Below are 24,775 nucleotides of genomic sequence, written 5' to 3'. Positions count from 1 at the left end.
GGAAGAAGCGGCGGCGGCGGCGGCGGGGAGGGGTCCTCCTCCTCCTTCTCTCGAGGCCTCTCTCGCCCCCCCCATCCCCAGCGTGCGTGCCCGGTGCGGAGTCAGTGGGGGGGGGGGGTCTGGGGCTGGCGGGGCAGGGCGGGGGTCCACGTCCCGCCCTGGGCGAGGGGGGTGGGCGGGAGACTCCCAGCAGCCCCCAACCCGCCGCCCCCCCGAGGGGGCAGCCCCCAGACCGCCGCCCCACAGCAGGAGGCAGAGCGGGGGAGGGTCCCGAATCCCTTGGTGGGGCCTCCGCCCTGCGCCCCTTCTCCCCCCCCCGGAGTCCCTCCCCGGCTGGCTAAGCTGCAAAGCTGCGGGTTTGCGGGGGGGGCGGGGAGGGGGGAAAGGAGGGGAAGGCCCACCCCTTCCCTTTGGGAAGCCTCCCGAGGCCCCCTGTCGCGCGCCCCCCCCTCGGCACCCCCTCCCCTGAGTGGTGCTCAGCAGACCCAAGACTCTCCTTGAAGGGTGCTATCATCGCCCCCCCCCGCCGCTGTTCTCTGGGGCCCGTTGGGGAGGTCCGGCCATTCCTCTCTCTTCCCCCCCCCAAATAGTCGTGTCTTTTCTGAGGGCCTCCTTTAAGCCTCTCCCCCTTGGCAGCGCCCCCCCCCCGTGTGAAGAGGGGCCCATGGCTGGGGACCCGGTGGACTGGACGGTCGTCGTCCTGACCTGCCAACACAAGGACAGTGTCTTGGCCTTCCAGAAGGGTGAGTGGGGGGGAGGGACAGGCCCCCGTCCGGCCTCTCCCCCTCCAGCCGGGTTCCAAGACGGAGAGGTTCATGGGGCCCCTCGGTCCCCCAAAAGAGGGGAACCCCTGTTGGCTGGGGATGAAGCCTCCGGGGGGGGGGAGGCATGGCGACAGGGACGGAGTTGAGCGGGTGCTTCGGTGGGTGGGCTTCTCGCCCTCCTCAGGTGGAGTGACAGCCCCCCTCGCCCCCCCCACACCTTTCTTGCAGAGCTTGAGATCCGGAGGGATCGGGGTTCCCTGGGCCGGCAGCCCATCCTGCTCACCGTGGAAGACCCGAAGGCCCAGGTCGGCAGTGGGGGGGCCACCCTCAACGCCCTCTTGGTGGCGGCGGAGCACCTCTCGGCTCGAGCAGGCTGCACGGTGAGCGACCCGAGCGAGCGGCCGAGGGTGCTTCGCTTGCCGAGCACATCCTGACCGGTGTGTGGAAGGAGCCAGGGCCTGCCCGCCCAGCCTGGAGACCTCCCTTCCGTTCCGTCGGCCGGTCCAGATGGTCTCCGACTCTCTTTCTGTCCCACGGGGATGGGCCCTGGGGATGGGGCCCGGGGTGTGCGCATGCCAGGCGGGCACAGGGTCTGCCCTTGACCTGCGGGTCTCGGGTTCAGGAGGTGCCCAGGGCAGTGCTGGCCGCTGCCTGCCCTTGCTGGCGTCCCAGGTCTGCCCCTAACCCTGCCTGCAGTGCCGCCTCTGGAGGTCTCCACAGGCAAACGTCCTCCCCCCCCCAGCCCCCCCCCCCTCAGCCTCTTCCTCTCCCTTCTCCCTGCCAGGTGGTCACGTCTGAGGTCTTGCAAACAGCCTGGATTCTCATCCTGCACATGGTGAGCTGCAGTCCTGGGCCTGCCTGTGCGATGGGGGTGGGGTGGGATGGGGGTCTCCTCCAGAGGGAGAGGGCCTCCTTCTCGCCTCAGCGGCGGGAGCCTGCTCCTTGGTTGGGGAGGGAGGAGCAGGCGTTCCCCCCCCCAAGCTCCTCTGGCCCCCACGCTGCCCCACTTTCTTCCCTTCTTCCAGGGGCGGGACTTCTTGTTTGACGACTGCAGCCGGGCCTTCGCCTGCCTTCCGCTGGAGGACCCCACGGCCCCCGTGGAGGCCCTCGTCTGCAACCTGGACAACCTCCTGGGCACCTCGATGCGCCAGGTCAGCGGGGGGGGGCACAGGTCCCATGGCAGACCGGCTTTGCTGAAAGAGGATGGAGCTGGGGATGGAACTGAGGTTCAGGGACAAAAGGAGACTCTGAACTGAGGGGGGAGATGGTGGTGTCTTTTAAAAGGGTGGCCCGTCATCCATATGTGTGTGTGTGTGTTTGTTTGTGTGCCCACACACACAGCTAGGACAGGTACCCAGTCAGGGCAGAGCAGCAGGGGGGAGAGAGAGAGGCCACCAAGTGCCACGTGCTTACGGTGGACACTCCTGCCAGCCCCTCAGATGATGTCTGGGGCACAGGAAAGCTGCTGGGTGCACCTCCCTCTCTCCTTTTTTGGGAAGGGGGTGCTATGCAAGAGGCAACACCCACCACAAGGCTCTTCCTCGGCAGGGATGATGATTCTGCTCTTGCCTCTGTTCCCAGGTCTGCCAGGGTTCCCCCCCGGGCGTGTGGGTTTGCAGCACGGATATGTTCCTCTCTCTCCCTGCCGGGACAGGTACGTGAGCCTGAGGGGTCCGAAGGGAAGGGGGAGGGGGGGGTCTGTGGCGGAAGCCGCTTTCCAAGGAAGAGCTGAAATGCACTCTCATGGATTTCAATGGGGTTTGCTGCGCCTCAGGGATCGGATGGCCTGTGAAGAGTGCACACTCTCTTTCTCTCCCTCTGCCTCCCCGTTTGTCTTAAGGTAAAGATTCCCCCCCCTCCTCCCGCCAGGCCAATATAAAACAGGTCCTCCTTGTTCTCCTCAGAGATGGACTGGCAGGGGTTCCAGGGAGCGAGAGCCATTGCTATCCCTGGAAGCGTCTCCTACGCCAGGCAGCACGGAGTCTACCTCACAGACACCCAGGTACGCGTGTGGCGGTCTTGCTGGGTCTCCCTGGCCACTGCCCACGTCCCTGGTTTCTTGAACCCGTGGCTTTGAGAAGCCTCACCAGGGTCAGTAAGGCACAGAGCAACCTGGAGCTGGCACAGGCGCTCTCCCTTGCACCCGGGCTGAAGTAATGCGGTCCTCTAGAGGTGGTTGAAGGGCATCTTCCATCAGCCCCAGCCGGCCTAGTCAGAGGTGAGGGATAATGGGCCTTGTCATCCAGGGACCTGTAGACCAGCACATGCTCCATCCGTGCTGTTGAAAGGGTCGTAGGGTGAGTGAAGAAATGGACTTCCGGCCCCAGAAGCTGCTGGCCGGGTGGGGCCCGTTGGCCTTTTGGTGGCGGAAAGACCCCCCGGCTGTTTCTCCCGTGACAGAGGAATGTGGAAGGGGGTGGTGGTGACCCCACTGAGAGGCCCCTGTGGCTTCCCCTCCCTCTTTGGACTGACCACCACCCTCTTCAAAGGGGGACTGGCCTCTGATTAAGAGCTGCGGGACACCTCCCCCCGCCCCGGATGTTTTGGGGGCTCTGCCGTGGGATTGTTTTCTCTCTGCTTGATCCCTCCAGGGGGTCGTGCAAGACATTCTGTACCAAAGCCCCGAGGAGCAGATCCAGCGGTGCCTGAGGCCTGATGGGAAGGTCCCACTGGTACGTGTGGGTCACAATCTGGGGTGGAGTGTCTGCCACCTTTGGGTTCAGTCCATCTCTCTTTCTATCTACCCCTCCAAACCAAAGTGGCTTGATGGGATGGGGCAGGAGAAGGGAAATTCACAGCAGGATCAGGGCTACCTGGATGTCTACCTTTGGGGGCATCCTCCTTAGAGGGGAGGGTCTGGGACCAACTTTCTTTCCCATGGCTGTACCAGGACCCCCCCCCCCCCAAATAAGGAAAAGGTACAGAGTTACTGCCAGAAAAAAAAACACATCAAAATCAGGAGGGGGCAGAAATCCACTGTAGTTTTGTTTTGGATGGTGGTGGTGGGGTCCCCTGTGTGCAGTTGAACTGCAAGACCACGGCATTGGGGAGCAGGGGGACATTCGTAGCCAGCAGGGCACGGTCTGCCTGTCCTGGATGGCTCTTGGCTGGAACCTGGCACAGACCCTTCTGCCTGGCACTGCTAGGTGTGAGTTGGTGTGATGCCCATCTGGCTGCTCTCTCTCTCTCTGTGTGTGTGTGTGTGTGTGTGTTTCTCTTGCTCATCCTGCAGGTGTGCGGCCTCGTGTTCTTCTCTTCAGATGTGGCCGAGCGGCTCCTGGCCCTCCACGTGATCCCTCCGCTCAATGCGTGCACGTATATGGGGCTAGATTCGGGCGCCCCCGCCCTCCAGGTGAGGCTGTCGTGCCAGGGCTGGGCCACTGGGGAGGTGGGCAGAGGAAAGGGGTGTGGAAGAGACGGCTGGGTGGCCAGGACAGGGTGGCCGTCTGGCTCTGAAACTGTGCCAACCTCAATGCCCCTTGCAAAATAGGTTGGGGGCTCAGATCTTGCTGCCCCCCTGGCAAGATCCAGAGCCCCTCTGGGCAGTTGCTCTTTCACAACAGGGGCCCTTCAGTCCTCCCTCTCCCGCTTAACACTACAGGTTAATGTGCTTCTGAGCCCAGCCGGCCCCTGAGGAGCAGGGAGGGTCCTTTTCTTGGGGGGGAGGGGGGGAGGACCCCTGCCCCTCCACTGACTCCCCCTTCCGTCTTCCTCCCACCTTCCAGCTGTCGCTCTTCTTTGACGTCTTGCTGTGCATGGCCCAGGGGGTGGGCGAAGAGGCCTTTGTGAACGGGCAGAGCCCCGGAGTGGGCCACGGAGAGGCCCAGGAGGTGGCAGCCACGCGGAGGAGCGCCCGGTCCGTGCTGTGGAAGGCGCTCCGTGGAGTGCCCCTCACCACAGGTGACGCCACCAGCGTTCCTTGCGCCTCCCCGCCCTCCCCCCTTCTTGGGCTCTCCTGGCTCATCCTCTCCCTCATGCAAGCTGAGAAGGGCTGGGGAGGGGTGGGGGAGGCCATGATGGTGGGACCCAGAGGGGAGGCCCAGCCCCTGCCCCGGGGAAGCCAGCCTGCCTGCCTGCCTGCCTGCCTGAGAGAAGGGCCAGAGTGGAGCCCCTTCGTTCCTCCTGCATGGCCATTCCTTCTTTCTGCGCTACACAAAGCAGGGCAGAAAAAGGCGCCCACGAGGTTGTGCCAACAGAGGGCTTTGCCACCCTCCCTCTTGCAGCGAGAGGAGCGTGTGGCATCTGGCAAAGCACAGCTCCCCTCTGCCCCCCTCCCCGGCCTTCACCTGGGAGGGGGCCCCTGCGCTTTCCGGCCAATGCTTGCAATTTCTTAAGGGGCCTGAGGGCCTCCCGATGGACCAGCGTTTTCCTTCCGGTGGCTCACTTGCCGCCTCCTCTTCCTCCCCAGTGTACATCCCAGGCGGTTGCTACGACTACATGACGGCGTCTGCCAGCGACCACATCGGCCGCCTCGTGCCAGGCGGAGGCTCTGCCCACGGCCAGTCCTTCTGCAAAGTGGCCCATTCCTGTGTGGCTGTAAGTACAGGGGAAGCCACTCTGGCCACGGGGTGGGGGTGGGGGTCCACTCGTCGGCCTGTCTTTTGGCTGCCTTCTGCTCTTCTTCCTCTTGCCGGGGGGGGGGAGGTCCTCACCCACCTGCTTTGGCAGGAGCAAGTGAATCCAGTGATTCTCCTAGGAACGATGCACCAAGGGGGTGCATGAGGGAGGGGGGTGTGGGGGAGCTTCAGGGAAGGGGGGGCAGGAAGGTCGCAACCGCCCGCCCCCACAGATCCCGCAGGGGCCCGGCAGGCCCAGGGGAGGTGCCCGGGGGTGGGGTCTCCCCGGGCCCTCCTCTTGCCCCGGCTGCTTCCTTCCTTCCTCCTTCCTTCTTTTGCCGGCAGGAGCCTCAGCTGCTGGACGCCGGCTGCTCGGTCACCAACAGCCTACTGGAGGGAGCCGTCACAGTTGGGCCGGGGAGCGTCATCCAGCACTGCTCCTTGAAGGTGGGCCACCCGCTACGGACTCCCCTGCAGCCCTGCACGTCTCTCGGGCTCCAGAGTTGCAGGGGCTGTTTGGGGGGGCAGTGGGGGCAGCGGGGCGGTGGCATTAAATTAAATTAAATAAAAATAAATCTCTGGCTGAGGCAGAAGAAATGTTGGTCCCAGAGAGAGGGCTTGCAGGACTTGGATCGAGGTCGGTGAGAGAGGGCAGGGAAGAAAAGGGTCGTGCTGGGCTTCAGGACGGCTCGTGGTGTCTCTGCCCTCCTCCCTCCAGGGCCCCCTGCAGATCCGCTCTGGCTGCCTCCTGACTGGGCTGGACGTGGCGTCTTCCGTGGCCCTCCGGAGCTGCCCGCTCCAGGATGTGGTGGTTCAGGGTCATGCCATCAGGTTGAAGGACTTCCGCTGCAAAGCATTCACCCTGAGTGGGCGCCACGATGACTGGCAGGTATGTGCCGATGCCTCAGTCAGCTGGCGGCAGCGGGCGGGGGGGGGGGGAGAGGAGGTGGCTCCCCCAGGAAGGGGGTCCCTTGCCAGTCCTGGTGGGTGGGGGAGGGGGGCACCTTCCAGCTGGTCTTCTGCTGCTGCTGCTGCTCCCTTCAGGGAGCAGATCCTCAAAACCTTCCCTCGTTCTCCTGCTGGGCCCAGAATCCCACCACCCGCTGGCCACTAGCCAGCCTGGCCAGGGCGCTCCCCCAGTTGGCCCCCAGCGGTTTGTTCCTGTTGAGGTCTCTCCTGCCCGATCCCCCCCCCCGCTTCCCCCCTAGAAAGGCTTGGTGGATCTTCCTTCTCTGCCTGAGTCCCTTCCCTCTTCTCTCCTCAGGCTCCGGCGGAGGGAAACGGCACCTTTCTGAACGAGCCGTGGGCCGCTTTGTTCCTGAGGACGGGGATACGGTGCGTGCCCTGGCGCTCCATCTCCCCACCCCTGGGCTGCTGGCGCTCTGGGTCCTTGGCCGTTTGCCACGAGGGCCCCCATCCTCCCTCGGCGCTCTGAATCAGGCCCTCCTTTCCTTTCCTTCCCTTTCCTACCTGGGCAGGAGGGAAGACCTGTGGAGCCCGGAGACCCCCGCCTGCAGCCGCTGCCTGAGGAACGCCCGCCTGTTCCCCGTGCTCCACGCTTCGGAGCCCCTGGGGCTGGGGGACCTCCTGTGGCTGCTTGGGCCCCCCGAGGCGGGGCGGCTGCTGCTACTGCCGCGCTGGCGCAGCGCCTGGCGCATGTCCTGGGAGGAGCTGCGGGGCTGCCTGGACCAGGAGGGGGAGCTGGCCTCCCGCCGGGCCCTCTTCTTCCAGCAGGCCCAGAGCAAAGCCCGGCGGGTGCTGGAGGGGCGCCAGAGCCGGAGCCTCCTGCCCTTGCTCCGCTCGGCCGCCCTGGAGGGCTTCGCAGAGGCCATGCTGGAAACGCTGGACCAGGGTGAGAAGGGGCGGGAGGCGGGCAGGCGCATGGGGGGGGGCGGGGAGGAAGCCAGTGCTGCTTGCAGAGCCTTGCAGGAATCCTAGTCCCAGTGGCCACCCCCCCCACACACACACATACACCCCCCCCACACACACACAGTATAAGCGGCTCTTGCTCTGTTCAGCTTCTGTGGGAGGAACGGGGACAGCCCCTCGCGGCGCACCCCCCCCACCCAAGGGCCTCAGGGGCTGTCGTTCCCCAAGGCAGGACTGGGGGGGGGACTGGGCCAGAGAGACTCTCAGGTGAAGCGGGCCATGCAGGCTGGTCTGGGCCCTGAGGCCTTCTGCTTCCCTGCCCCACAGTGGCGTCGGTGGCCGGGGACCTTGGAGTGGCCGCCCGGGCCTTGGCCTGCATCGCGGACCTCCTGGGCTGCCTGGCCCGAGGGCAAGGGGGGCTGCGGAGTGGCCCAGCCGCCAATGCCGCCTGGCTGCCTGCCTTCCGGCATCTGGAGACAGGAAACATCGCCGAGGGGGTGCGGGAGCTTGCCCTCGAGAGGAAGAAGTGGCTGCAGAGGTACTTGAGAGCCATGTGTGAGTGTGTGTGTGTGTGAGAGAGAGAGGCTGGCTGCCTCAGAAGGGTGAGAGAACGGGCTCGGCTGCTCGGCTGGGCAGGTTTGTTCCCAGATGGGTGAAGGCAGTCTGTTTGCTCCGGCTACGGCCACGTCCTGCCCTGGCCGAAGGTGAGGCCGGGGGGCTTCTTGACCTGCCAGCCCCTGTCCAGGAGCTGTCCGTGCTTGTTAGAGAGGGGGCAAGAAGGATGGGGGTCCAGAGGGCCCTTAAGGGCCTCTTCCTGTGGACCGTCCTCGTCCTCCCAGCTGACCAAGGGACGGCTGTCCCTCCGCTTTGGAGAGTATCCAGTCGGCATCCTGAGGATTGAAAGCAGGCCTGCCTCTCCCACACTGAAGGGGTCTCTTGGACAGGTCGTGTCTGTGTGTGTGTGTGGAAAGGTCCAGAGACCCCCCTCCCTGGAAGAGACCTCCCCCCGCCGCTGCCCCTCAGCTTGGCCTGTGCCCCCCCTCCGCTTCCGCCCCATGACCCTCCGCTCTCCTCCTTGCAGGCCGGAGCTGCTGGTTCGGGCTGCCCGGCACTACGAGGGCGCGGAGCAGATCCTCATCCGCCAGGCCGTGATGTCTTCCTGCCAGTTCATCCGCCTGGGGCCGGCCGAGATGCCCCCCGTGGGCTGCTGGGTGAAGGTGGAGTGCCCGGCCCGCATCGATCTCTCTGGTACACGTCCGGGGCCTCCTTTCTAGGGGGAAGCGAAGCCTGACCTGTTGGGCTTCAGGCTCGGTTCCAAATCTCTTGGTGACGGTGAAACATGGGGTGGGGGGGCTGGGAATTTCCTGCGAGGGCCCCCCTTGCCTTACTCCTGCTAGTTGCTGTGCCTGTTCAGGGGGCCATCCCGAGGCCTGTACTGGGGGAGGCAGTAGGAAGGACCTCCCCCCCTCTGCGCACCTTCTCTGAGCTGCTCTGAGGCGGCAGAAGGGGAGCCGGAAGGGCACGAGGACCTGTGCCCCACGGTTCCCCACAGTGGCTCAGTGGGTGCTGGGCTGAGGCCCACCAGGGGGTCCGTCCGTCGGTCCCCCGCATAGAGTCTCCAGGCAAGAGCGGCGTGTGGCTCAATAGCAGGGGTGGTGGTGGTGGTGGTGGCCCCCCACCCCCTTCCCCTCAAGGACCTCTTTTGGGCCCCTGGTGTTGCAGGGGGCTGGAGCGACACCCCGCCCATCACCTACGAACACGGGGGAGCGGTGGTGGACCTGGCCGTCTTGGTGGATGGGCGGCGGCCGATTGGCGCACGGGCCCGCCGCATTGCGGAGCCTGAGCTGCGGCTGGTCAGCGCCAGCGGAGGCCTGGAGGGCGAGGTGGTGGTGGAGCTTGTGTGCCAGGAGATGGAGGACCTGGCGGATTCCTGCCAACCTCATGCACCAGGTGAGATGCAAACACACACACACACACCCAGGAGGGTGACGGCAGCTGCCGCCTGAGGGTACCCTCCATGTCCCCTCCGCAGCTGAAAGGCTACTGGGCCACCATGGCCCATTAGCCTCTTCCTGGGGCTTTTCCTCCCCCCCATCCCTGCCCCTTCTTGCACTCCAGATGTGTTCCTGGAATCAACCTCCCCCCCATTGCTGTTCCTTCCATTGGGGGCACACTAGCTTTGGCAGGAGGCTTGGGGGCAGCCGGGGGGGGAGGGAGTTGTGGGCTGACCCTCTTCTCCATTCTTCCAGGGGCCTTGCTCAAAGCAGCTTTTATTTGCACCCAAATTGTGGATCTCGCTTCCCAGAAGACCTTGCAGGAGCAGCTGAAGGAGCGTTTTGGAGGAGGCTTTGAGCTCCACACCTGGTCCCACCTGCCTCATGGATCAGGGCTGGGTAGGTGTCCAGCCTCTCTGTCTGCACGCCTGGCATCCGTTCTGTGTGTGTGCGTGGGGGGGGGAGAGGCGGGTGTGGGACCTTGAGGGCCAGCATCGGCTCTGGGTTGCCTAATGTTTAAGGAGAGAGAGTGGGGAGTGGGGAGGCTTAAGGTTGCTTCACTGTAGGTAAGGCGTTCCCTTTTCTGGCGATGCCTGTTCTGCCCTGGAAGCTGCCTCAGTGCTTCTTCTGATTTCCAAGAGGGAGTTGTCCTCTTGTCGCCCTCCAGGAGGGGCTTTTCAGGAGCGGGAGGAAGCTGGGGCCCCCTCTCGGTGCCCCACTGAGGGTGGTGGTCCTCTTCCACAGGCACCAGCAGCATCCTGGCAGGCGCTGTGATGGCGGCCCTCTACGGGGCCTCCGGCCGCTCGGCCAGCGTGGAGTCCCTCATCCATGCGGTGCTCCACCTGGAGCAGGTCCTCACCACAGGTCAGTGAAGGTTGCTGCTTCCCGGTGCTGCTCAAGGCTCCGAGGAAGCAATCGAATCAAGCCGAGAGGCAGCCGAACTCAGCGGCACCCTCCCCTCCACCGCCCCGGCCTGCCCAGAGCCCCAGGCCTGGTGGTGGTGGCCGGCCTGGCCCTCCGGGAGGTCCTGTTCTCACCGGGGTCGGGAGCTCTGGCGAAAGGTTGCTCGACTCCCTGCATCGCTGGACTGGCCACGTTCCTTTGGGGCGCCCTCTGGGGAGGCTCCTCCTCCTCCGGGCGCAGCGCTGGCCCACGGCCTTCGCTCTGGCTGGCTCCCCTTGGGCAGAGCGAACAGGCCAAGGTGAGGGGTCGTCCTCTCTGCCACTCAGACAGCAAAGGCAGGGCGGTCGGAGGCGGTGGCCGGCCCAGCTTTTCACCGAAGCCCTGTGTTCCTCCTGCCCCAGCTGGCGCTCCCTTGGTGTGGCTTCTTAAGAGTTGGGGGGGGGGGCAGGCTCTGCCCTTCCCCCTCAGCCTCTGACTGGAGGGGAGGGCTCTGCTTTGGCCGGTCCAGGTGCTGTCTGCGCTCCCCCCACCCCCGCTGATGCTTGTGCCTTGCAGGTGGAGGGTGGCAGGACCAGGTGGGCGGCTTGGTCCCCGGCCTGAAGATTGGCCGCTCAGATGCCCGGCTGCCCCTTAAGGTGGATGTGGAGCCGATTGCCGTCCCGGAGGGCTTCGTCCAGACCCTCAACCAGCACCTGCTCCTGCTGTACACGGGGAAGACACGCCTGGCGCGCAACCTCCTCCAGGTACAGCCATGGCGTGGGGAGGGGGGGCAGGGAGGCTCTCTCTCTCTCTCTCTCTCTGTGTGTGTATGTGTGAGAGAGAGAGAGAGAGAGGAGGGAGCTCCTGCCATCCTGACTGCTGTGCCTCGCAATCAATGTTCTGCGTCAGGGCTCAGGGGTCCTGAGCATCGCTGCGCCTGGGGCTTGCCTCTTGGGAGACCCAAGGGCTCTGCTGGAGACTCTGGAATGCCAGGGACCCGACCCCCCCCCGACCCCCCGCCGTGCTTTGGCCGCTGTGAGCCAAGGCCAGGCCCGTCCCAGTGCAGTGGTTGTCCAGCCAAGGGGCTGCCGGTGGCCTGAGCAGGGAGGGCAGAGGGCAGGCGGCCTCCTCAGCCTCTTGGGGGAGGCCTTGGGGTGGGAGACGCCGCTTGCTTTCCTTCATTCTGGCCTGTCCTGGCAGGACGTTCTCAGGAACTGGTATGCCAGGCTGCCCGCCGTTGTGCAGAACGCCAGCGCTCTTGTGGGCAACGCGGAGGCCTGTGCCCAGGCCCTTCGAGAAGGTACAGGCCGCCTCTGCCGGGGGCGCCTCCGCCGTTTCGTGGTGCCTGGCCAGGCATGGGATGGGCGGGGTGGTGGTGGTGGTGGTGGTGGTGCAGGTGGAATGGGGGGCTGCGCGAGGGGCTCAGGGGCTCCCTCCCTTATACGATTTACAAGTTCTCTTTTGTCTGGGGAAGAGGCTCAAGACCTCATGGGGGGGGCTGCTGATTTTCTGAGAGCTTTACGGTTTGCTGGAAGGAGTGGCGGCCTTTGTGTGGGGCTGAGGGAAGTCCCTGCTGGCGTGTGGGGAAGGGTTAAGGGGTTCTGTCTTTGTGCTCAGGTTGCCTTCCCCACCTGAGCCTCTTGCCAGCCCCCACGGGCTTCCTGGGGCCCCCTTGGAAGTAACCCCCCATCTGCCAAGGGCTCCAGACCCTCCGTGGGGGTGGGAGTCCTGCATCCTTCTTCCCTTTTCTCTCGAGGTGACCTGGCTCTCCTGGGCAGCTGCTTGAACCGTTACTGGCTGCAGAAGAAGAAGATGGCACCCGGCTGCGAACCTCTGGCCGCCCGGCGTGTGATGGAGGTGCTTGAGCCTTATGTCTATGGGCAGAGCCTGGCCGGGGCAGGAGGGGGAGGCTTCCTCTGCCTCCTCACAAAGGCGCCGGGGAAGCAGGACGACCTGCGGAGGATTCTGGCCGAAGCAGAGGTGAGGGGCCTCCTTTCCTGCCCATCAGCGCCCGGCTTCCCCACCCTGCAGCCTCCTAGCTGAGCGTGTTTGCCACCAGGGGATTTGGGGGTGGGGGGACAGGGGCTAAGGAACAGGCTTAAAAAGGTGGCACAGTTTCTCCCTCTTGCAGGCGGGGGGCAGGCAGAGGAAGCCCCCACCTCTTCCTCCCCCTGCAGAAGGGTGACTGGCCTGCTTGCCTGTCTTCTAGGGCCTGGAGAACTTGAGCATCCACACGATAGAGGTGGACACAGCGGGCTTCCAAATGCAGTTGGTGGGGGAAGACTCCCCGCAGGAGGGGCCGGCAGGAGCCTGGCCAAGTGTCCCGTCCACAGCCCTGAATCAGAGGGAGGATCCCCACCCAGGAGGCCTCTGGTGACCCAGGAGAAGGGGAACCGGCTGGCTGGGCTGGGCTGAACCGAGGGCAGCCCACGCCTTCCAGTGGAAAAAGCCGGCCTCATAGGTGGACTCTGAGCTGCCAAGACTCCCAAGGCCATAAGAAGAGCCCTCCGGATGGGGCTGAGCCGGGGCTTCTCTGCTCTGCGGCCCCAGCTTGCAAAGAACCTGACCACAGGGCAGGAGAGGCGAGGGTGCAGGAGCCTCCTCCTCCTCCTCCTCCTACATGTTCAGTCCAGGGGCCCGAGTTTCTGCCTTATGACCACAAGGTGCCTTGCAGAATGAAGAAACACCAAATCAAGTAAGAGGGAGACAAAGCTGCCGTTCTTTCAACAGCAAGATCTGGCCCGGAGGGCAGTTTCAGACATGGGCCATTGGTTGGTCCACACAGTCCCAGGTGGTGGGGGTGGTGGTGGTGCAAGCTCAGGTCGTTGTTTTTCTTAAAGCTCACGTGGCTTCTGTCCTCATGAGCAAAAAGGAAACATCAGGGATAGCGAGATAGCCGCCGTCTCTCAGAGAAGCAGGGGGTGCGTCGCCCCAGGCAGGGCTAATGACTCAGAGCCCAGAACAGGAAGGGGCGACCCTTTGTGTTGTCTCCCCGCAAGGACTGGGCCCGGAAAAGGGAAAGACAAATAGAGGCCTACTTTGAAAAGGACACGGTTTTGTGTGGTGATTATTTAGGGGTTGCCTCCACAGAATTACATCCCCCCCACACCCACCCCAGCGCACGCACGCATGCACACACGGACGGTCGGTCTCGCCCTGTTGTGTGTGTTCAGAATCACGACCCACTCGGACCCGTCATGGCTCTTCACCGGCACAAGTGGGAAGAGCAATCCTGCCTGCCTGCCTGCCTGCCGTCCTAAACTCCTCCTAATGGGTGACACCGGGGACAGAAACGAGAGCCGCTGGCAGGGGAAACGGGCAGCTTCTCGGAGGGCCCCATCATCTTTCCAGCCCCCCCCCCTCCCAGAGGGGGTTAAAGGCTCCTGGCCCTGAAGGGAAGCTCAAAATGAGAGTGGCCTGGCATTTCGTGACGGCTGTAGATAAAAGTTTTGGGAACAAGCCAGGGAGAGGGAGAGGGAGAGGGAGAGGGAGAGAGAGAGGGAGAGGGAGAGGGAGAGGGAGAGGGCCCTAAGCACCCGGAGGGGAGGATTTCCAGTCCTTGAGGTTTATCCCACGGCGTCCGAGTTGCTCCATGGCTTTTTGCCACCTTTGCACAGGAAGGAGGTTCCCGTTTGTGGTTCATCCCACTGGAGTGTTTCTGATACGACACAGAAGGAAAAGATTCTCTTAACCCATAAAGGAGGATCACCTACTCCGAATCCCAGGGAGCGGCTAAAAGTGAGGCAGGCCTTGGTCCGGATGGAGCCAGGCAGTGGGAGGGTGTTGAGTATCGGTGAGGAACAGAAATTCCTCTCCTTTGGAACCTCCCCCAGGTTTTTGGTTCGCAAAGGAACGAGGGCAGCTGGGCGTCCCAAACCCCTGCCCGGGGCACAGCCATGGGGTGAAGGGCTGGGCTGGGCTGCCTCCCTCCCTCTCTCGCCCTCGTACAGGTGCCCCCATGAAAAGAGGCGGCAGTGCCACAGGTGCCGTTACCCCCAGGGTGAAATCTGGGCGGATGGAGGGGGGGAGGAAGGCTGTCCTTTAAAGGTGCCCCAGCTGGGGTGCACAAACTGGCCAGCTGCAGCTGGCAGGATGTGGCTGACGGCATTCCTGGTGAAGAAGGCAAGGCAGCAGAAGGCCAGCAGAAGGGCTGTTTATTGCATGCCACCCAGGAGGGAGGCGCACTGCACCTCCCCTGCTCCCGGGGGGGGGGGCAAGACTCCGGGGGGGGAAGAGCCTCGGGGATTTTGGATGAGGGCCGGCCAACGGAAGGGTGCCCCTGCCCAGTCCAGGCTGCTACAGGCGCAGGCGCTTGATGTCTTCGCTGCGGAAATCCATCCGGAGGGCCAGCACCTGGCGGACTTCGGCCGGGGTGAGACGCCACGTCAGCGGGCCCGAGTTTGGCCCCCAGTAATCGAGGATCTCTGTGACCTAAAAGGAGGAAAGGGTGACCAGCTGGTGAAAGTTGCAGAGGGACTCCAGGCACTATCCCTCCAGTGCAAGAAGTAAGGAACCAAGCGAGTGGGAGGGTACATGTGTGTGTGTGTGGGGGGGCGGGCACAAAAATGTGGGCGCCAGGCCGGCTGCCAGCAACGTGGCCCACATGTCCGCGTGCCGAGGGCAAGCTCTGTAAGGGAGGAGTTGAAGGTACAGCTCGCCACGCACTCCTCCCCAGCGCTCTCCTCGCCTGCCGGTGTGTGTGAGGCCAGCCTCCTCCTCCTCCTCCTCCAGCAGGCAAAGCCTCTTATGGGCAGCTGCTCCCGCTCCCTCCCACCCTCGCCCAGCGCCCAGCGAGGCAAAGCCAGCCCACCCTTTCCAGGTTGAGGATGGTGGCCATCTGCGAGAGCCGAGCAAACTTGTCCCGGATGGTCCAGGTGGTGACGGTCGTGAGGTAGGCGATCAGGGAGCGCAGCTCTTTGTCAAACTGCAACCCACCAAGCTGCGGAGACAAAAGGAGACAGAGCAGGAGATGGCAGGACAGGGGGCGCACAGACGAGCGAAGGAACAAGTGGGTGAAAGCAGGAGGCAAGGGACTCCCTTCCCCCAGTCCCCCCCTCCCCAAAGCAGCTTGCTTGAGGCCACGGCTGCTGCAGGGGATGAGGGGGGGCAAAGGCTGGAGCACCCCCCCCTCGTTGAGCAAAGCACAAAAAGGAAAGGGTCCTGCAAGAGGACAGCTGGCCCTGCCTGCCGGATGCCCCTCCTGAGCCTCCCTGGCGCTGATCCGGGAGCGCTGCCTCTCCTTACCCGACTGAAGGTGGACTTGAGCACCACCTTCTCCAGCTCCACAGCAATGAGGCTGGTCATCAAGCTGGAGAGGCTGTCGTAGATGACGGGCGACAGCCCTGCCTGCAGACGGGAGGGAATACAGCGGCTTGGAGGCGCTTCCACCCAAAAACCTGCCCGAAAAGGGAGTGGCAGGCCAGCCACTGGCCCAGGGACTGTGCAGGCAGGAGGGCCCAAGGGGAAGCGAGGGGAGGGTGGGCCAAAGGGGAGCGGGCAGAGTGTCTTACCCAAAGCCGGCCCGAGAGACCCCCCCAGGGCCCACCCTTCTCGCCCCAGGGAGGCAGCCTGGGTGGCAGTGCTGCAACGGCCCTTCCTGATTCCCCAAAGACCTGGATCCGACGGGTGCCGAGGCTTCCTACGGCTGCCGCCTGCCCCGACCCCCCCCCGGGGGCCCCCAGGTGCACCTTGAACTCAGCCATCTGCTGCTCCAGGTTGAGGATGAACTGCTGCACCCAGGGGTCATTGGCTTCGTAGTCGTTGAACTCTTCCTGGAAGGGGAGACGGCTCAGGCCTCGGCTCCTTCCCACCCACCCAGCCCCCCCCACAGCCCCAGGGTCAGCTATAGCACCCCACACAGGCGCTGCCCCTCCCTCTTCCTGGGGAGGCCCAACGGCTCGGGAACGTCTCTACCCTTGGAATGCACGGGAGGGAAGGACGCACTTCTGGCAGGGCCACAAACTGAAGGAGGCCTGGCTGCCCTTTAAGGGACAGCAGGTGTCCCTAGAGGAGGAACGAGACCCCTTGAAGGAAAATGCTTTCAGGAAACAATTTCCGGGATTCTATTATTCACTTGGCATATTCCAAATGTTTTTTTGGAGGCAGCCCGATGCAGAATAAGAAAACATGGTTTTTATTTTATAGATCATTGAAATTTGATCTGTCTTTTAAAAGGAATGGTGGGCATCCGAACTGTCCCACACCCAGGACAGCTTCCCTTGTGTTCTGCATTCCGGGGGGGGGCGGGGAGGGGTGGTGGTGGCGGCGTCTCCTGCCGACTGGGAGGCCAAAGGCAATGCTCTGGGCAGAGAGAGCAGGACTCACCTCCTCGATGTTATGGGAGACAGACAGGAAGAGGTTGATCCAGGGCTTCACCTGGGGCTTGATCGCAGAGTTAGTGAGCTCGTTCAGGCCTTCCTGGTGGGGGGGGGTAGGGAGGGGTAGGGAGAAAGGCAGGGAAGGTGAGGGTGCCTGCTTGCCAGGGAGTCTTGGCTGGACAGCTTGCAAGCCTGGCAGGGCCTAGCAAAGGGGCCAAGGGGATACAGCAGCCTCCTGGTGCGGGAGGCATCGCTCGCCTCTTGTCTGTGACCCAAGCATCCAGCATTGCCTGTGTCTGGACTGGAGCTTTTACTCTGGCACCCAGGCTGCCCAGGAGTGGTGGTGGTGGGGCATTGGGAAAGGAAGGCCCATGCCCACCACCAGACGAAGGAGCAGCCACCTCCCTGGAAGCCCGAGACGGGGACAGAGGGGCCCAGGTCTTGGCAGGTTGAGTAGCTTGCCCCAGCCCTTCCTTCCCGTCTGGGATGCCCTGCCAGGCCCATCTAAAAAGAAGGCCCGGGGGACCTTTTGTGCTGCCAAGCAGAAGGATGCAGGGGAGGCCCGGGCAGGGAGACGGTTACCTGCAGCAGGTCACGGAACTTGCTGGAGACGCCCGTCATGTCGGAGAAGCAGCTGTCCACCTTGGCCTGCGCCTGCTCCCCTCCGAACCCTTGGCTCAGCAGCTTGGCGCAGTCGCTCTGCACGGAACCACAGAGAATGAAGGGACGCAGCGGGAGACCTCCTTCCTGCTGCACTGATTCAGGATTTGGCCCTCGTGCGTAGGCAGGGAGGCCCACCCAGAAGGCGAAAGATGCAGCAGTGAGACACTCAATGAAACAAAACCGGACCCTTGAATCTCGCCGCTGAGGCCTGCGGCAAGGGGGATTTGAGGGAAGCAAACAGGCAAGCCGGAGATGGCTGGCAGACGCAGCAGAAAGCCACGCGCAGGAGATTCCCTATCTTTGGACAAGGTGGATGTTTTGTAAACTGTACCTCCAGGGTCTTCTTGAGGGTCAGGATGTTTTCACTACAGGCCTCCACATTGTTTAATGTCACCTGAAGGAAGAAGAAACGGGTTAGACTTCTTTGCTGCTTCAGCCCCTGGAAGAGCGTTGGATTACTGGAGGTGGAAGAAGGGAAGGAGAGAAAGAGAAGCGTTCCTGTGACTGTCGCTGGATCCCGGAGAGAGAGAGAGAGAGAGAGAAGGAAGCTCAGCAGGCTGACGGGGAGGCCCCGGGCACCGAGCGGGCCACTCACCAGGAAGGACTGCTTGGCCTCATCCATGCTTTCGATGCCTTTGGTGTCGAACTTGCCCTGCTGAAGGCTGCTGTGCATGAGGCTGACGGCACTCGTCACGCCCCTTTGGAAGTCTTGGAAGGTGGTGGCCGGGAAGCCCGTCTTGAGCTTGTTGCACAGGACTTCCCTGCAAAAGGCGAGGGGGGGGGAGGCTGCTGCAGGCGACACCAGCTGGAGCCTTCTCTCCTTTCTCCCCCCCCCACCTGGAAGAGTTTGCCTCTCCCAGCTCGAGGCAACCCAGGCCCGGTGAGCAGGGGCAGGCCCAGTGGCGGGAGGCAGGGCACAGAGCACCCCCCTCCCTCCCTCTCATCCCACAGCCCGAGAAGCACGGCCGGCTCTCCGGCACCCCCACCCCTCCAACAGGCTGCCTCTGAAGTTCTGCTCCCAGGAGGGGATCCGCCAGGCAGGAGCCTACCCGAAGTCTGACTCCAGCTCGGTGATGGCGTGGTTGATCATGGCACAGAGGCAGTCGATGCTGGAGCTGGAGAGAGCCCGCCCGATGCACTTCTTCACAATGTAGAACACGTCGTCCACCATGCTGGAGGTCAGCTGGCCCTTTTCGCACGTGTCCATCGCAACAGCCTGGCGGAGGTGCCAGAACGTGGATACAGGGAGAGGCACCCAGGCGGGCCGACTCAGCCGCTGGTAGAGGACCAGCTTCCAAGAGCGACCTAAAGGAAGGGGGCCCAGGCGGCCGGCCCTGTGCCTGTGCTCTCCCTGGCCTGCACCCCAGGGGCTCCACCTCACCGGTCACAGTCACTGCAGTCCTTGCTGGGATTCGTGTCGTGAGGCAACCATCCGGTGGGAGAGTGGAAGGTCAGGTGCCTGCGGGACCTTCCTTAAAAGGGCTCAAAGCACACCCGGCCCCAGGCTCCCCCCCCCCATCATGAGACAGTCCGGTGAGCTGGCCCTTTCCAGGCAAGGAAGGGGCGCACCAGCCTGCAGCCAGGCCTACCTTGTTTACCGTCTCCCGCATGAAGTACTCTTCCATGGTGATGTAGTAGCCGATCAGCTCCTGCATGGCGCAACTCAGGAGGCAGTGGTTGAGCAGCTTGTCCAGGCACTTCTGATGCTCTGTGTGGCCGAACCAAGAAACGTCCCAAAGGTTCAACCGGGGGAGGATGAGCCCCTCCCCCCCGCAAGTAATGCCAAACCATAGAGGGATGAGGCTGTGTGTTCTCGTGGCAGCCTCTTCTCAGCAGCCCACATGCGGGCTGATCATAGGGTGGCGCCCTCCACACTTGAACAGGTGGGCCCAGACAGAGTTTTCAGGTGGGGGTTTTAGGGGTACAGCTAGGGCACTGCCCCTGTGTCTCCCTCCCTCCCTCGCCTCCCGCGGGTGAAGCAGCAAGAGCTTTAACATTGGGGAGGAGCCTAAGCAGCAGGCTTCTTACCATCTGGATTCCCATCAGCCCCAGCCAGAAACTCCCGCCCCACGACATCTGAAGAGACCCACCACCTTCAGGAAACACTTCCTAATGTCCTACAATTCTTTCGGGTTCAAAGCTACCGCCAGCCATGGAGGCTTGACCCTCAGACCAAGCCAGCCACCATCCAAGTCTTGCCCAGCATGCCCCCCCCCAACACCCAGGCCAGGTAGTTTGACAAACGTCTGAGGGCCCTACCTTGCTTCACCTCCTCCGAGGCCAGAGAATCTGCCACTTCGAAATCGGAAGTGATGCGTCTCCTAAGGAACCTCAGGTACAACTCACTCCGCGCATTCATCAGGGTGACCTCTGTTAAAATGGGATCCAGCTCCCTAGGGAAGCGAAGCCAGGAGTGGGGTGGGGATGGGAGTGGCTCGCGGGGGCAGCTGATCAGATGCTAACACTACTTTAGCGAGTGCCCCCCCCTTCTGGCGAGCCTTCAGTGAGGTGATGCAGCCGAGGCAGGAACAAGGCTGGCAGCAGGGAAGACCTTGGTGGAGGAGCCCCCAGCCAAGCCAGTCTTCAAAAGAAGCTGCCTTCAAGGTGGGCAGAGAGGAACAGCCTCCCCACCCACCCCCCACCCCGGTGATTTCTGGAGTGCCCTCCCCAGTGCTTGTCTGCCCTGAGAAAGAACAGCCCTTCGGGAGAAGACGCTCTTGACCGCTCACTCCCCATCCAAGGCTGCCCAGAGGATGGCAGCTCAGCAGAGAGATCACTGGTGAGCCCTGTTTGGCCCCTGGGGAAAAGGGGCCCCTTCCTTCTGGCAACTGCGCCACCCTGACTAGCAAGTGGAACAGGGACAGACGTGGCCGTTTCGGCTGCCCTACCTTGGCTCAATCTTTTCTGCAACCGAGCTCCTCATCATGCTGTTCTGAACGTGTTGGAACTGTAAACAGAGACGGAAAATAGCTGCGAGGCTCCTCTTCCTCCTCCTCCTCCCAGAGCCCCAGCCACCTCCTGCGGGAGAAGATGCTGGAGAAGGGGACTCAAGAGAGTCTGTAGCCAAGGGAAGCCTGTCCTCTCATTGGGGGCAGGGAGGGGGGGTCCACGCACAGCCTGAGGAGGAGAGCCGCTTCAGGGGAGGACTGACGAACAAAGCAGCTCAGCCCCCGCCACAGAGTTTGCCAGGTGGGGCAGAAGAGGTCCAAAGGAAGCTCTCCCAGTGAGGTCTTCAGAGGGCCCGAGGGTTGCTCCTCCTGCGGCGGCCAGAGGCTGGACACAGGCCAGAGGCCAGTCCTGTTTGCCAGAATCGGCGGAGGGGAATGGGTGGGAGGGTGGGTGGAGTGGCAAGCTGCTCCATCCCCCCCCCCCCCCCGCACATCACTCACCTGCCTGTGGTAGTCTCGCTGCTGGATAAACTTGTCCACAGTTTTCTCTACCTGTCGGTCGCATTCTGCCTGCAGGTGCTTGATCAAGGTGTAGAGCCGGCCTGGCCCATAGTAGGTCTCCACGATGGGCTGGTGGGTCTCCACCACACGAGCAATCCCTGTGGGAAGGAGGTCCAGAGGTCCAGCCGTTGGCTCTTGTGGATGCCTGGGCTCTTTGGGGAGCGCCTTGTCCCTTCCTGGCCGTGCGGGCGGAAGGGCTGGGCCCTCGCCAGAGCGTAGCCTAGAGAGCCCAAGCCCGTCCACCGGCCCCTTCGTCTGACAGGCACCTCCCAGTGGCCTGAGCAAGCGCAGCCTGCCCGGAGGCTGCTCGTCCTGGCTGACAGAGGCAACGAACTGCCAAGAGAAGGGAAGGGGGGCAAAATAGATGGAAACCCCCCTCCCCTTGGAAGGGCCCGGTCACATTGAAGTACCCGTTAGTCCCAAACAATGCCACTCAGGGAGATCTTAGCACTTTCAAATACAAAAAACAACCTGGGCATCTTTATTTCCCTCAGGACAGTCCTGTGGGCGGGGGAGGAGCCAAAGGCTACCTTGACCAAGAAGGCTACCATGGCCAGGAAGGGAAAGCGGCCACGGGTCCTGCTTCCAGTTCCAGCCGTGCTGGTGGGAATGCTCCACTAGCCAAAGGACGCGGAGCCTGGCACACTCGGGGTCTTGCAGGGACTGCCACCTCAGGTGACAGGCCGTGTGGTCAGCAAGAAGGCAGGGCATCACCTTCAAAGAGGAGAGTCAGGGTGTCGGCAAAGATGACCGCAGCCCTGCGGTCCGTCATGTCGGTCTTCATCACCAGCTGCAGGTTCTCTTCTGCCTTATTGGCCACCTGAGAGAGAACGATAGCATCCGGCCTCCTTAGTCACCCTGTCACAGCCTTAGGCCAGCCAGCCAGATGCTGCTCTGGACCTCTGAGTGAATGTCTGCTGAGTGGCACCATTCCAAATTTCAGATGGTTCGACAAGCCAGCCATTAGCAGTTGATAGCAAAATAAACCAGGATAAGAGCAAAGGCAGTAAAATAAAAGATTGCGGTCGGACTGAATGATGTTTAATATCTGGAAGGAAGCAGGACTCTCTGCGTGCAAAGCTGGTATCCTCCTGAGCTGTTTTTGGCTCAAGCCGGCAGGAGGAGAAGGTGCCCAAGCCAAATGCGATCCAGACCTGGCCCCACTCCCCTTGCACCCAGAACAGCTGGCCCTCAGGCATTGCAGGAAGGCCTGCAACACAAAGAAGCAGAAAATGCCTCTCCGCTGTGGTTCCGCCCACCAGCCCTGCCACCAGGCCCACCTGTTTGCAAAGGTATTCGGAGAATTTGCTTAGTCCTTCCTCGTGCAAGCCAAGCAACGGGAAGATCTTGAAGAAGCGTTCCACCTGCGGCAGGTCTGCCTGTTCCGTAGCCATATCGAACTTCTCTGTCACAATGGTTTTGAGCCGCTGCTCTGCCTCCTGCAGGAGCTTCAGGTTGGCATCTATGATGCTGCCTGCCAAGAAAGGAGAGATGATGGCGGAGCCACCTCAGTCTCCCAGCACTGGAAATGGGAGAGGAAGGGTCAGAAAAGAAGGTTGATGTGGCTCTTGTATTTTGGTTCACGTTCCCCAGAAATAACACAGAGAGGACTCTCTACCCCCGGCCCGCCCATCCTGCTTCCCCGAAGGCTTCTCCACGGTGGTTCCCACAAGTTCCAGCCAGCAGGCGGGCAAATGGGGAAGGATCGTGGAAATGTAGTCCAGTGACCTCTGGGGGGGGCAGCACATGCCCCACTCTGCCCAGCTCTACTGGCCTTGTCACATACACAAAACGCAAGTCAATAAAATCCAGTACCTTCTCGGCCCTGCCTGCTCAGCTCAATGACAGACTTATCCAAAGAAAGGTAGCGATGAATGTGAGCAGCGGCTTGTTCATAATCTTCGTTCCTCAGGGCACTCTGAACTCCATCCATGCAGAATTTCAAGTCCAAAATGTCATCTGCTCGCTGGATGGCTTGATAAAGGCGGTTCTGCAAGAGGGGTGTGTCATGAGCTGCCCTCCGAAATGGGCAGAGAAGGGAGGGCAGGAGGAAGACCTCTGTTCTAACATGCCCTGCTTTACAGGGAGGGTTCAGCCACTCGCTGACTTTGCCCCTCTTCCTGTGGACAATTCTCTTAACCCTTCCCTAATTTTTTGGTAAGGCCTGCTCAGCAAGAGCACGTGACCCCAAATCCCTTCCTCTACTCATCGAAGGTAGACAAAAGGGAGACACAGGCTCTCGCTCTCCCCACAGAGACCGAAACGACAAAGGATGGGGAAACTCATGAGAAGGCTGTTGCCCTGGCAGGCACCATCTTAGGGCATCAGAGGCCAAAGAGGCCCACCCCTCAGTGGAGCCACCTCCCAAGCTCTTGCCCTGTCAGGCCGGATACCTTGGCAAGGTCCAGCTGGCGAACTTTGCTGCTGACATTCTCGGCCAAGTTGCAGGTGAACGTGATCATCCCGGCCAGCTGCTTGGCGTCTCCTTCGATCAGCAGCAAGTTCGGACTGGAAACACAGGGGGAAGGGGAAGGAGGGAGCAGCATCCGCATCAAGGGCTGGCACAGCCAGGGTGGCCACCTTCCACCACCTCCCATGCCTGGCAACTGGGGGGGGGGGTGTCTTTGCACTGCGCTAGGACTGTGCCCAGTGTGTTACTAACCCCATGCGATGCAGGGTAGCCATCTTGCTTTCAATTGTGCCCTGCTGTTCCAGAAGCGTCTCCAACTCTTCCTCCACTGTTTTCTGAAGACAAGACAAAAACAGAGGGCTGGAGGTTTGAACAGGGCCCCGATTCTGCTGCAGAGTTGGAGCAATCATCCAGGCGGCTTGGGGAACACTCCAAGGCCTGATCAGGAGTTCTTTAAAAGGTGGGCAACGGTGCTTTAAAGATAAAACAGCCTTTATGAGCTGCCCTCAAAGTGGTGGTAGGGAGGGTGAGTGGCACCTTCCTATGACCAATAACCCCAACTCCCATGCTGCTGCACCTCTTCGTCCCACTTCTGGGGAGTCCCCTGGAAGCCACCCCAGAGAGGGCGGGCCGAGCCCCGGCCCGGGAAGCAGGACCGAAGTCTTGCAATGGGCTGGTGGTGGGCTTCCCTCCACCCCGAGATCTGGAGGCTGGCAAGGCGGACTTGGCTGGGGCTGTGTGTGTGTGTGTGTGTGTGTGTGTGTGAGAGAGAGAGAGAGAGAGAGAGAGAGGCTATGGTGGGCGATCCCCTCCGGGTTTCAGGGCGAATCCTGCCCTCGAGGACCTCCCCCGACGGGGCCTTGCGGGGCTAGGCTGCCTGGCGGCCTCAGCCCCGCCGCAGGATCCGGGCGCCCTTCAGCACCTCGGAGAGCTCCCGCCAAAGGCCCGCCTGGCGCCCGCCGAGACCCGGCCGAGAAGAAGACCGAAGCGGCCGCCGGCGCCGCTCCCTCCTTTCCTCCCTTTCGGTCCAAAGGCTCCCCGAAGGCGGTGACGGACCGGCCGCGCCCCCCCCCCCGCCAGCTCAGAAAAGCCACCCTTTTTGGGGAGGCGGAGGACTACAGTTCCCAGAATCCCCGTCTAGCCTGGGCGGCGGGAGGGGGCTGCTGGGCTTTGTAGTCCAAAATTTAAAAAATGCTGCGTTTTCCAGCTCCGGAAGGTCGCCCGTCGGGGTGAGGGTGCTGGGGGTGGGCAGGATCCGGGCCGCGCCTCCCGGGGAGTCGGGCCGCCCGCCCGGGACCGAGGCGAGGCGGGGGGGGCGCACCTCCTCCGCGCAGAGGCGGCTGTAGGCGGCCTCCAGCTCCGGCAGGTCCGTCAGCGCGCGGATCTCCTCCATGGACAGCGAGGCGGAGGCCGAGGGCCCCCCTCGGAGGCCTCCCTTCGCCGCCGCGTCCCTCAGCCCGGCGCCCGAAGCCCCCGCGGTCCCCGGCGCCGCCATCTTGGCCTGCCGCCGCTCCTAGAGGCAGAAAAGGATAGAGCTGGGAGGGGGGATGGCACTTGCGAGCTCCCCTGGGACGCGATTCCCCTCCTCCTCCCCGGGACAGGAGCGGGCGCCGCGCGGCCCTGAAGGGCCAGGCTTGGTCGTGGAGGCGCCTCGACAGCGGAGTCAGCCCGAGGCCGCCTTGAGGCCACCGGAGGCCAAAAACGTCCAGCAGGAACCCAGCGGCCTCTGCCGCGTGTCAGTCTACTCGTTAAGTAGTCTATGTGCTCACCAGGGGACCTGCCACGCCAGTCCCTTCGAAGACGGTCGCCCCGCCGGCGCCTGCGCGGACGAGGCGACGCTGCTCTCTTCCGGCCGGAGAGGATCAGCGCGA

The 24,775-nt window shown here is 62.9% G+C and overlaps 2 protein-coding genes across 2 annotated transcripts; one reads left to right on the top strand and one right to left on the bottom strand.

The window, feature by feature from the left end:
• The first annotated feature begins 91 nt into the window (after positions 1-91).
• On the top strand, positions 92-13,114 carry FCSK (fucose kinase). The gene is made up of 23 exons (XM_072980404.2): positions 92-743; positions 993-1,144; positions 1,549-1,599; positions 1,790-1,915; positions 2,346-2,418; positions 2,669-2,766; positions 3,356-3,436; positions 3,997-4,116; positions 4,490-4,664; positions 5,173-5,300; positions 5,666-5,767; positions 6,039-6,209; positions 6,585-6,655; positions 6,799-7,172; positions 7,517-7,727; positions 8,271-8,437; positions 8,912-9,139; positions 9,439-9,582; positions 9,928-10,047; positions 10,642-10,829; positions 11,266-11,365; positions 11,822-12,045; positions 12,275-13,114. The coding sequence occupies exons 1-23, from the start codon at positions 665-667 to the stop codon at positions 12,440-12,442; spliced, it is 3,351 nt and encodes a 1,116-aa protein (XP_072836505.2). The 5' UTR covers positions 92-664; the 3' UTR covers positions 12,443-13,114.
• A 1,088-nt stretch (positions 13,115-14,202) lies between these two features.
• COG4 (component of oligomeric golgi complex 4) lies at positions 14,203-24,691 on the bottom strand. Its single transcript, XM_072980405.2, has 20 exons — positions 24,674-24,691; positions 24,226-24,417; positions 23,157-23,239; positions 22,888-23,002; positions 22,310-22,484; positions 21,775-21,968; positions 21,209-21,314; positions 20,435-20,592; positions 19,934-19,992; positions 19,305-19,438; positions 18,635-18,753; positions 18,095-18,261; positions 17,641-17,806; positions 17,377-17,439; positions 16,965-17,081; positions 16,390-16,482; positions 15,753-15,836; positions 15,310-15,411; positions 14,876-15,004; positions 14,203-14,496 (listed from the first exon to the last, which is right to left on the bottom strand). The coding sequence occupies exons 2-20, from the start codon at positions 24,397-24,399 to the stop codon at positions 14,362-14,364; spliced, it is 2,373 nt and encodes a 790-aa protein (XP_072836506.2). The 5' UTR covers positions 24,400-24,417; positions 24,674-24,691; the 3' UTR covers positions 14,203-14,361.
• Between the last annotated feature and the right edge of the window lie 84 nt (positions 24,692-24,775).

The sequence above is a fragment of the Pogona vitticeps genome, chromosome 10 (assembly GCF_051106095.1).
Source record: "Pogona vitticeps strain Pit_001003342236 chromosome 10, PviZW2.1, whole genome shotgun sequence".
NCBI lineage: Eukaryota > Metazoa > Chordata > Lepidosauria > Squamata > Agamidae > Pogona > Pogona vitticeps.
Note: the sequence above shows the minus strand (reverse complement) of the source record. Positions and strands in the feature narration are given on the sequence as shown.